Source organism: Corvus kubaryi, unplaced genomic scaffold (genome assembly GCF_017639235.1).
Source record: "Corvus kubaryi isolate FWS band 111438036 unplaced genomic scaffold, C.kubaryi_AGA036_p1.0 74, whole genome shotgun sequence".
In the NCBI taxonomy this organism is placed as follows: Eukaryota; Metazoa; Chordata; class Aves; order Passeriformes; family Corvidae; genus Corvus; species Corvus kubaryi.
The window spans coordinates 17,965,165-17,977,210 of NW_024582061.1; the positions used below are offsets into that span (position 1 = coordinate 17,965,165).

General features: G+C 41.5%; 1 protein-coding gene across 3 annotated transcripts in view; it reads right to left on the minus strand.

The window, feature by feature from the left end:
• The window catches only part of TTC26 (tetratricopeptide repeat domain 26), a 59,356-nt gene extending 48,115 nt beyond the window's left edge, over positions 1-11,241 (minus strand). For all 3 annotated transcript variants that reach the window (XR_006020083.1, XM_042051029.1, XM_042051028.1), the window contains exons 1-4: positions 11,027-11,241; positions 10,691-10,828; positions 10,264-10,356; positions 4,245-4,359 (exon numbers count right to left, since the gene is read on the minus strand). Coding sequence is in view for 2 of the 3 variants with exons in the window: in XM_042051029.1 (XP_041906963.1) it covers positions 4,245-4,359; positions 10,264-10,356; positions 10,691-10,828; positions 11,027-11,029 (349 nt within the window). In the remaining variant the exon portion in view is untranslated. The remainder of the gene's footprint in view (positions 1-4,244; positions 4,360-10,263; positions 10,357-10,690; positions 10,829-11,026) is intronic.
• Positions 11,242-12,046: the final 805 nt, after the last annotated feature.

Below are 12,046 nucleotides of genomic sequence, written 5' to 3' on the forward strand. Positions count from 1 at the left end.
TTTGGCCTTTGCAAGGCACAGGAACTGTGAATGCAACATGAGAGTATTAGTTCTTATAATGAAAAAAATAATAATTTGCTATTATTATATATTAAACCAAGATCAGTACTTTAAACCTCATTCTCTCAAGACAAGATTGGCTACCCACAGCACAGAAAACATATGTTCAGCCAATGTATGAGAACACAGATGCAAAAGGAGTAAACAAAACATCACTTGGCAGCTTCACTATGGGATGACTACAAAACAACAGTAGCTGACTTGGAAGTAACTACCTTCACCTCAGAACCAGGAACATTAGTAACTGCAATGTAAGCGGACAACAGGGAAAAAGGAGAAGCCAGAAATATCTGAAAGGAATTTGGAAGAAAGCCCAGAGGAGGTAAAATACAACTGTAATGAAAAACCTTCAAGGAAGGATTTTTCTTTATTGCCTTTTTGCTCTACTTCTTAGGTTATATTTGCAGTAATTCTTTCTTAGATGACTTTTCATATTCAGATTTATTCTTTCCTGAGAGAATCATAGAATCACAGAATGACTTAGGTTGGACGGAACCTTAAAGACATCTAATTCCAACCCCGCTGCCATAGACATGAACACCTTCCACTAGACCAGGTTGCTCAAGGCCCTGTTCAGCCTGGCTTTGAACATTTTGAACTTCTCCGGGCAACCCCTCACCACCCTCACAGTAAAAGAATTTCTTCCTTGTATCTAATCTAAACCTACTCTCTTTCAGTTAAAAGCCATTCCTCCTTGTCCTATCACTACATGCCTGTGTTAACGGTCCTTGTTGAGCTCTCTTGTAAGCCTTGTCTAGGTACTGGAAGGCCTCAATGAGGTCTCCCTGAAGCCTTCTGTTCTCCAGGCTAAAAAATCCAATTCCCTTTGCCTTTCCTTAAAGGTGCTCCATCCTTCTCATCATCTTGGTGGCCTCTGGACTTGCTCGAACAGGTTCATGTCCTTCCTATGCTGGGGACCCCAGAGCTGGATTCACCATTCCAGATGGGGTTTCACCAGAGCAGAAGTGAGCAGAGGGGCAGAATCCCCTCCCTCACCCTGCTGTCCAGCTGCTTTGGATGCATCCCAGGATACAATTGGCTTTCTGGGCTGTGAATTCACATTGCTGGGTTATGTCCAGCCTCTTGTCCACCTGCACTCCCAAGTCCTTCTTGGCAGGGCTGCTCTCGACCTGTGCATCCCCAGCCTGTGTTGATACCAGGGGTTGCCCCAACCCAGGTGCAGCACCTTGCACTTGGTCTTGTTGAACGTCTTGAGGTTCTCACAGATCCTCCTCTCAAGCCTGTCCAGATCCCTATGGAGGGCATCCCATCCTTCAAGTGTGTGAACACCCCTACTCAGCTTGGTGTTATCTGCAAACTTGCTCAGGGTGCACTTGATTCCTTTGTCTGTGTCATTAATGAAGATATTAGATAACATTGATCCTAATATGGACCCGAGGGATGCCACTGGTCACTGATGCCCATTGGGACTCTGAGCTGTTGATCTCTACCCTCTGGATCTGACTGTCTGACCAATTCCTAATCTGCCTAACAGTCTATCCATCAAATCCATATCTATACAATTTAGAGAGAAGAATGTTGTGGGGAACCATGTCAAAGAAGGTAAATGACACCTGTAGCCCTTCCCTTGCCCACTGATGGAGTCACTCCATCACAGAAAGCCACTAGGTTGGTCAGGCAGAACTTCCCCTTGGTGAAGCTGTGCTGGCTGTCCTGAATCACCTCCCCATCCTCCCTATACCATAAAGTTTAAATTAAGTAACAACAAGCTAAGAGATCAATTCACATCTATTATAAAATAAAGATAAAACCTTCCTCCACAAGAGATTGTGGACTATATATCTTGTAAGAATACATTAATTACCTCATGGCTTTTTATGATAATTTCCTAATTTTTAAGTATCCTGCATATTTTTCCACATTAATGGAACCATGGTTAACAATAATTTCCTTAAGCAACAGCAACAGTACATGGCAAGAAGGAACTTGATTTGATTTATAGATATTTACATGTTTGTGTGGAAAACCTATTCCAGAAAGCTTGCTGATATTTATGTTCCCTTTCATACAGAGATTCTGTCACTGTAGAAATTTAGAATTATAGCTGAAACTAAATTAGTTCTCCTTAATTTGTTTTAGCACTATGCTACTTTCAGGAGCTTAGCAAAGGTGCAGCAATAAACAGTGTGCACTATGCAAGAATTTAGGCAAAATAATCCCAAAATAGCAATGGTAAGTAGCCTAACATTAACACTACCTGTCATCTTTTCTGTGGTATTCAAGGCGGTATTGGATAAATGGTGTTCTTCTAAAGCCTTTACCTGTTCAAAGGAAGTATTTTGCTTCTTCAAGGTATTTGCAAAACCATGGAAGAGACCACAAGATGATATGGCCTCAGCAGTCAATACTATATTGCCAACAGCCATCACTGATGCAGTCCTAAGCTGTTAAAAAAAACCTAAAAGAGGATCTGACTTAAGCAAAAATAAAAAGGTTTAAACTCAATATAGGAAAGATTGAAAGGGGAGTATACCACACTTGGAAGCTTTCAGTGGAGAACAAACAACTGTTACAAATCTACAGCTGTGACTGCTTCCCCACTAAGCTTAAGTAGCCAGAAATCACCAGTATTACAGTACTCACAAGAAAGGTTTAGCACCTCATTATAAAAACTGGCATGCTGTCCTTCTTAAACAATTACATAAAATCAGGAACTGATGAGGAACTGAACTAACGCGACCACTCAGTTATTTTCCGTTCCCTCCCTCAGCTACGCTCCCTCCCACTCCTGCTTTCTTAATATTCCTACCCTTGCCTCCAGCACCCAAGTACCACTAACTGCACCCCCTACTCTGCCACTCACCATACTACTATTAACTAATCTGAAGGGGCATGACAAACATTAACCTTCCCTCACCCCCAGCTCATAGTTAATAAATGTGCATGCCCAGCTGTGTATATGTCATCTCTAGAACGGATCACTGTAATTCACAAGATGTGAAGCGGATGACAGTGGCTCCAGCTGGTACAGGATGCAGCTGCTTGCTTCCTCCGTGGTTTAGGTCACAGTGACACCTCAAGCTCTATTGCCCATTTATTTTTAGACTCACTTCAAGTCCTATATTGCAATCTCCAAAGCTCAAATTTGTGGTACATTAAAGATTAAATTACTTGTGAATATTACAAAATTACACACCTCTTTAACAATACAAATCACAAAGCTCTGCATGAGATTTTTTTTTATAATTGAAAACAAAAAACTTTTCCAGTTGTGGGATTCAAACTCAGCATGATCTTTCTGAGGATTTTAAAGGGATATAAGAACCTAATTATTTTTTAAAAATGCTACAAAGCTGTCCTTTTGGAAGGCACTACTTCACATCACAAGAAAGTACACAATTATTTTCTTCCTACCCTATTTTCAGCACAAGACAAGAAGACTAATGAAAGAAAGGAGAAAACCCATCCTTCAATAAGAGTTTTATCCTAAGAAGGCAAGAGTCAGAGGTTGACTGAGATACCATTACTATTAATTCTACTTAAAAAGCACTGAGATACTATGGTTATAGAAAACAATATAAATCCCTAAGATACATAGAAAGTGATGGGCAACAAAATTAAACTATAGAAACATTTTTAGGCAGTAAAAATTGCCTTGGAATCTAATTCCCATTTCTCCTCTTTAAATGATCCCATGCTTGTTCAGATTAAAGTAGAACTGTAATAATGTGACTGTTGAACTTCATCCCTTGAAGAATCAGATACCTAACATCTGACTTACAAGGCAATGAGACCACCTACTAAGTCATTCAAACTATGTAAACAGAACTCTTGTCTTCATCAGGGAGAATGCTGAATTCTCTCAGATGCTTATTTTTTTATAATTTATCTGGCCTAATTTGCTTCATCTGCACTGGCTCAGAGACATGGAATCAGTCAAAAGAAAAGTAACCTTTTGTTGCTGCTTGGCATATGCTGGGTTTTTAGAAATTAATAAAAGAAATTATTTTCCAGATGCTTCTTTTAGTTCCAGCTGCTCCACATATCCAAGGTATTTCTAGGAAGGAAACTGCATCATAGTTCTCCTGTTAAATGAAAGTTAACAAAACCCCAACCCCAAAAAACTTTGGTCAAAAGTATCCTTTATTGCATACTTTCGCTGGAAATTACTTTAAGCGTTCAAACCAATAAGCGGTCTTTTCCAACAGAGTGATACAGCTCACCTTTCAAAGCTGCTTGTTCTGCTTGTGTGTACATCCCCAGAAAGAAGTACGTACAGGCAAGGTTCACCCAAACATCTGGACTGCAAGTTGGTTGCTTGGTTAAGGCCTCATATTCCTGTAACAGAAGAAAAGTTGATTTTTAAAAAATGCGTGAGAGCACATACATGTATTAAATACCATTCTTTCTTCCACGATTTTACAATGTATCATTAAATTACTAAGATCAAACAATTTATTCTGAAGTTCACTGCAGTCCTTACAACAAAATGATTATGTTTTAAGCTATGTCCCTACTTCTTTGTCTACAGCAATATAACAGACCACAGGGACAAGCAGTGCCATAAATCATCACGTATGAGCACAACTTCTGTCAATATTGAAGTTACAGAGATATAAAACATATTTATATTGTAAATATATTATTAGAAAAATATTATTTACATATATAAACCCCAATATATGTAAGTTATAAAGGCATCAATATAACCGACTTCTGTTGCTTTCCTAAGTTTTCCTCCAGTCAAAGCCTGGGAGCCATAAACACCAGGGAAATCTCTTTGTGAATACTTACTGAAGCAAGTGCTAAATGTGTTTCTGTAAACTTGTAGGTAGTGTCTTAGTGTATATTAAACCCGTGGAAGTATGTTTTAAGTCTGAGGTTATGCAATATAATAATAACATCAAGTGCAGGAAGAAAAATTTTTGTACTATTAATAACTAAAATAAATATTTTAAAATAGTGTTTAATTTTATCACATCCTTTTTTAGCTCCTATTTTTGTGTATGTTTTAAGATTACATATTAGTACAGTGGTACATGTATATAATTTATAAATGTATAGGTGTGTGTATATACATTGGGGGTGCGTACTCAAAAATTTTTTACTGATAGGGGTACAGCAAAAATTGTTTGGAGACCACTGCATTAAAATACAAGCCTATAAGTCAGTATTGCACAAATTCAAGATTTCCTTATAGATAAAGATAAGTAATTTGTAGTAAATATTAATAACCTGTTCCTAAGTTTACCATTTCCCATTTTAAGATTTACAGCCAACAGCTATAGAAAGGCACTAGATACTGGATTCTGGTATTTCTTACACATTCACATTCATTACATATCCTTTAATTCTGCCACATAAACTGCTTCATTTCTTGTTTTTTGTGAAACAGCAAAAACTTAACACTTTAATCTTTCAATCTACCTTTTTTAAACAAAACAAACTTTGCAGCCACTAAACAATTATATTCCTGAAGATAAACTTCTTTTCTCACAGTAACAACAGAGTATTAAACAGGTACTAAAAACAGAGGCAGGGAGATCTCTCAATGCCATTTTTTTTCCTATGTCACATTTCTAATAAATTACTAGGAAGGACCGTCCCAATGGAAGTGCCTACTGCTGGTGCTCCTGCTCTTCATCCAGTCATGGAGACAGGCAGCATAAGGCAAAGCAGGCAGAGTCACACAAAGTGCTCACAAGACCTGCTGAAGGAATGTCATCCATATACTCCAGATCACCACAAGTCACTCATTCCTCCCAGCAAAACAACCCCTTGCTGACTCTGTACTTGTTCTCCAAACATAGGAATTGGAAGTCCTCTCTACCTAGGGAGAGTTTAGCAGATTGAGCCACTGTGGGTGGGAGACTTCTTACCTCTGAGGAGAAGGACAGATATATATACTGCACAAGATAAAATAAGCCATGCCCAAAGGACAGCAAATTCCAAGAACAGAAATATGCTGACAACAATAAAGTTTAGAGTTTTCAAGCATAAAGAATTTTTTTGTTGTTGCCAAGTAAAAGTAAACTGCACTCCCAGAGAAGATACTGGTAAGAAGCACCCTTAAAAGCCAGCTCAGTCTTGCTAGTACTTCAGGGACTAGCTTTCCAACAATATTTACAATAAATAAATATATATATAATAAAAATCATCATAATAATGATTAATAAAATAAAAAAGAAAACATTCACGTAGAGGCCAACCTTTCCTACTGAGGTCAGTTTACGTAGGCCTGTCACGGAGCTCTGAGAGATAGGCCAGTGCTGTTTATTGGGACCATCTGGAATCTTTCAAAATTCATTCAGATTAAACACACCGAAAGGTCTCTTTCGGATAGGGCTTCAGGCAGATAAATTAGAAAAGACAAAGTGCATAAACACAAGTCATGTTCTGACTTGGCCATTCAAAGCAAGCAATATATAAAGAGTGTTCTAGAAGAACCAACATGAATCTATGGAAACACAGAAAATAAAAATTAGGACTATTAGTGCTCCTTATCCTGCAGTTCTGGGCCATGTGCCCAGACTATGCTGTTGCCCCTCTCCTCACTGAAAGCCATTCAGCATCAGCCTCTCAAAGACTACGTCACAAGAACTTTTCCCCCTCCTCTCCAAGTAAGTCAACAAACCCAAACAAACTAAATACTCTCAAACCTGTCCTAACAGTCAACCTGTGGCATACTTTTGCCATCCAGGAGCATTAACAACTCCTTGCTATTTCACTCTCCTCCTCCTCATGCCCGTATCATAAGACACATGCAATTTTCCTCAAAAGCAGGCTGCCAGGTTGGTTGCCTACAACTATGGACATGTACTGACAATGTGGAGGGCCAGCTCAATGCCTGTATTATTTATCTGGATTCTCCAAGCCCATAAACACAGATGCCTAAGAGCCAATAAACAAGCCAACATATATGGCTGCTCCACACGTGCTCAAATGAGATACTTATCATAACCTGGCTACAGTGATGAGAGAGAAGCCTAGAGAACTCCCAGAGCTAAAAAATCTATTTTTTACTTTCTATCTTCATCTATCAGGAACTGGAGTGTACCTGTATTCTCACATTTCCCACAGAATTACTCAAGCATGACCAGATACTGCTCATGGATGAACAATTACTCTACTACAGCCCTGTTCCTTCCATGATTTACTATTTGACTAAAATTACCCTGAGCCAAGCCAGCAGGAGGTCTTGTTCAGCGAAGTGGTGGAATGGCTCCTACTACTCTGCCAGGAGGGAAGTGGCAGATTGGAGAGACTGTCGCTGGCTGTATGCAGTTTGTAGGATTTTCACAGAACAATGCATTGAAGGCTCTGGCCCAGAGAACATTCTTTGCTCTCATGTATGCAGCTGATGGGCCAAAATGGCATTACCACATCCACCAGCTGCACCACGCCAGTATTCTGTGTGCCTAGAGGCAGAGGGTACAGACTGCAAGTCTGAAACTTGTTCCTGAATCCAACCAAGACATGCACCTGCCCTTGCCAATTCATCTCGTACATTTTTTTAAATACCTCTAATATATATATATACACACACAAAAACATATATATAAATAATAATAAATCCTCACTTTCTTAAGGCCCCAGCTGATTCAATTTATAAGATTAGGCATCTCATAAACAGAATCATTGACGTGATGCTCTAGTTCTGGTACGTGGGTGACACTGGGAAATTTCTCAGAAAAGCTTTAAGATTAGAGCTATGAACAAGTGGCAGCTGCTGAAGAAAGACAGATGGTTTTGCTTCATTACAGACAGTAGATGTGGAAGATTCCAGAAAACTAATTAGATGCCACCATCTACTAGGGAAGCTCTGGTTGTCATATGATGCCAGGAAGACCCAAGCTACCCAGTAAAAGTAAGTTTGTCCATGAAGGAAGCTAGTCAGTCCCCAAGGAAGCATTGCATGACTGCTGGAAGAGTCAAGCCCATTGCAGTACCATTTATAAAGTGGGGTACAGCAGTAGGGATGATCCCACCAGGCCAGTGGCAGTGGCATAACCTTTGAGAAAGGCATCTGCTGTTAAGAAAGGGGAAAGTGTAAACCTAGTGAAGCTGAGGTTAGTGCTCTACCTAAAGGATACCTAACTGTTGTTGTGTTTTGTTGTGCCTGTGATAAGAGAATGTGAATTCTCTCACATGCATGTGACAGAGATTTTGCTGTCATTCCCTCTGAAGATATTCCTGGAACTGGATGCCTGTGTGTTTTTCACTTCTTCCCTATTTCTCCCATGATGGCCACCTCACCGCAATTCCCAAGCTTCTCCAAAAGTTGCTATGCAACCAATACGCCTGGCTCGCTATGAAAGTATCATCATTAATAAAAGCATTGAGCAGCGTGATTTCTGGAGACCCTCATCAGGGACACGGAATACAAACCATGAACTGTGAATACAGTGACACAGACTATGTGTTGCCACTTGCAGGAACACACAGGAGTGTGAATCATTCAGATTGTGTGCAATGTCATTCTGGAGAATTCTGCAGAATCTTTGACCCATAATATTTTATTTACAGTGCTGTTGGCACTCCCAAAAGAGTGCTCCAAGATCTCAAGGGTATAGATTATCGAGGAATTTGTCCTTGAGAATACAGCAACAACACCTCTGTAACATAGGAGAAGAGATAACAGCATTTTACACTTCAACATGGAAGCTGATAAATGAAAGGCAGTTCAGTCTCCACAGTGCAATGAGACCTACAACCTTAGAAACTAAAACTAGAGTGTTCTGTCCCCGAAGAAACTAGGTTGGGATGCATAGGCTCATTTCCCACATCACCACAAAATGACAAAGCTATCAGGACTCATCACTGTGCAAAAAACCAGTATTACATCTGAAAAGACAGGCCCTGTGATCTCTCACTTAAAACATACACAAACAATCAAACTACAGATCGCTCATACAAACCTTTCATTGTCCTTTCTTGGGTAGAAAAACGTGAAAAAGACTATGTTGCAGTTTTTAAAGGCCTGAATCAACAGCATCACCTAGTGGTGAATCAAACACCACATGCAAAAACTAATTAGAAAAAAAAGGCAGTTGCCTTTTTGTTGAAAGAAATGTAAAGTCTGCTCTGGCTATGAAAGCATCTACTGGGTATTTCAAAAAGCAGAATTTATTTCAAATGTATTTTCAATTTACTTCTTATTTCAAAGAAATTTCAAGTTATTTTTCATTTGTATATGAACACTTTTCTTTTTTCTAAACTTCCACTCGCTATTAACACCTAATGCTTAGATGTAAATTAACTACAGCAACTGATTGTTCTATTCATAATATTTAAATTCCATAAGTCTACACATGAATATTAATTTACCATGATGTCCTATACTACTATTCTACATTCTATACTGTGCATACTGTCAATTTGATTCACTGAGCATTTCTAGTATCTCCAACAGATGTTTTTCTCTTCAGTTTTTTAAAGGGCAGAGTGCTTTGTGCCTTTCTTACTTGGAAGCTTTAGAGTTTTCATCTCATGGATGCATCTTGTGCATGTGACCATTTATCTAAGAGAGAAAATATCATCATTGTTCTATAATCCATTTATTTTCTTTTTATTATTTTTTCTCATACTTTAACATCTGTTTTTAATATTGCTTCTGGGGAAAACAAGTTCAAAGACTGCAAACCCAGTTATACTTCATTTATACATCATAGTGAACAGACACAACAGAACTCTAAGATGCAAATATTAAAAGCTACATATTTGAACAATTAACATATATTTTAGTGACTTAAAGCTTTTGGAAAATAAGACTATCTCATTTAGTTGAATTACCTAATACAAGAAAATGCAGAGAAGAGCAATAAAGTACATTAAATGGCCAGGGGCATCTACGTCTAAAGAAAGAATTTTATCATGCATATCACAGATAAGCTACACAGTGAAGACAAAAGCATTATAAAACCTGAAAATCGAAACTCTGGAAACCTAGATGCAAAAAGGGAATGATGGATTTAGGACATGAACTCTGACATTCAAGAGAACAAATTAAGTTACTGAACCTAGTATCAATTCAGTAGGTAACATTAAAAAAGTTCTATTTTCATAAGCAAATAGCACTTTCTTTTCCAATCCAAACTGCTTTCCACAGCATCTGCCTTATTGCTGTACATTTGTACCTTAACTGGCTAGCAGGGCTGTTCCGTGTTACAGACCATCTTCCTCCAGTTGTCATTGCTCTACCACAACATCCCAGCCTCGGGAAGCACGATTTCCTCAGCTTACCTCCAGAGCTCTCTTGTAGTCACCCAAATGAAACGCACAGTATCCGATCCAAAGGTTGCCATCCTCCTCCTCCTCACCCACGTGCTGTTTAAACTTTGTAGGGAATAAAGAATGTAAGAATTTTGTCAGCTGCCACAGTTTCTAAAGCCCCACAGATAACCAAGGCAATACTAGGCCATCATATATCGCGGATGATTTGACAGCTGTGGATGCTACTGGGGTGGAGCTGCTTTCACATTTCGGAGGGCAGCAGCAGGCAGCCGTCACAGGCCAACCCGGCTCTGTAAGCGGGGAGCAACAGATGCCGCTGCAGGGCCCCAACGGTGCGAGAGAGACACAAGGAAGGGGAACGAGTCCTCTCGCCCCGCAGCCCTGAGGGCACAGGGCTGGAAGCGACGACACCGCTCTACCGAGGAAAGCCCGTCACCTCCAGCAAGGCGATGGCGCCGGTGAAGTCCCTCTGGGCCAAGAGTTCCTCCAGCTGTGGCACCTCCTTCCCTTTCTTCTTCCGCCTGTCTCCCGCCGGCGGGGTACCCCCCACGGCCGCCTTGGCCCGGGAGAGCATCTGGGCAGAGAGCGAAGAGGAGCCGGGTCAGAGCGGGCCCTCCCTCGGCGGTGCCTCCCGCGCCGCGTCCCCCGCCCCGCCGCCCCTCACCATCCTGCGATCCCTCACCGCCCCGCCGCCCCTCACCATCCTGCGATCCCTCACCGCCCCGCCGCCCCTCAGCATCCTGCCATCCCTCACCGCCCCGCCGCCCCTCACCATCCTGCGGCCGGGCCCGGGCTCCGCGCTGCGCTGGCGGCGCCGTTGCCGGGGTAACGGCGGGACGGCGGAAAGCCGCGGCGAACGGGCGCCGGCTGACGACCGGGCCCGTCCCCAGGGTTCCGCCTCCGCTGCGGCGGACGGCGATCTCCGCGGCGGCTCTGTCGGTCCGAACCGCGCTGGTTCCTCCCCCAAACCCCATGGCTCTTCCTCTCCTCGCCTTTGGCCCTTGGCCTGAACATCCGGGTCCCGCACTTGGCTCGCAACAGCCTCATGCAGCGCTACGGATTTGGGACAGAGTGGCTGGAGAGCGGCCACGTGGAAAAGGGCCTGGGGGTGCTGGTTGACAGCGGCTGAACATGAGCCAGCGTGTGTCCAGGTGGCCGAGAAGGCCAGTGGCATCTTGGCTTCTGTCAGATAAAATGTGGCCAGCCCCTGTACACTCGTGAGGCCACATTTCGAATCCTGTGTCCAGTTTTGAGCTCCTCACGACAAGAACGACACTGAGGGGCTGGAGCGTGTCCAAAGGAGGGCAGCAAAGCTGCTGAGCACAAGTCTGGTTGTCCCAAAAAGGTTTTTTTTACCCTGTGTTCAAGAGGCCAAACCACACAGAGTCAAAGTATTTAATGTATTTACAGTTCTGCACAGAAAGGGATGCTAGGTGGCAAGTCCACAAAGCCAGCATAACAACTACCAAAACTTTTCATTGTTTATACATTTTAGCAAACAAAGGCATTAAGGTCCATTGTCTGCAAGTTACATAGTTCTCTTAAAAATCAGTATTCTGTCTTCTATTAATTAATGATTCTCTAGCTTTTCATGCTAATTAGTACACATACTCAGCCTTTCTCTTCTTCTGGGTCGGTGTCAGTGAGTCAGTCGTGATTTACCCACTGCCAATTACCTTTTACCCAGCTGGGGCTGATTCAGCACAGTTGCTGAGTTATCTTTATTAGTTTCTTCCTTATTTTGGGGGTTCTGCCAAATGTCCTTGTGGCCTGTAAATTCTACATTTTTTTG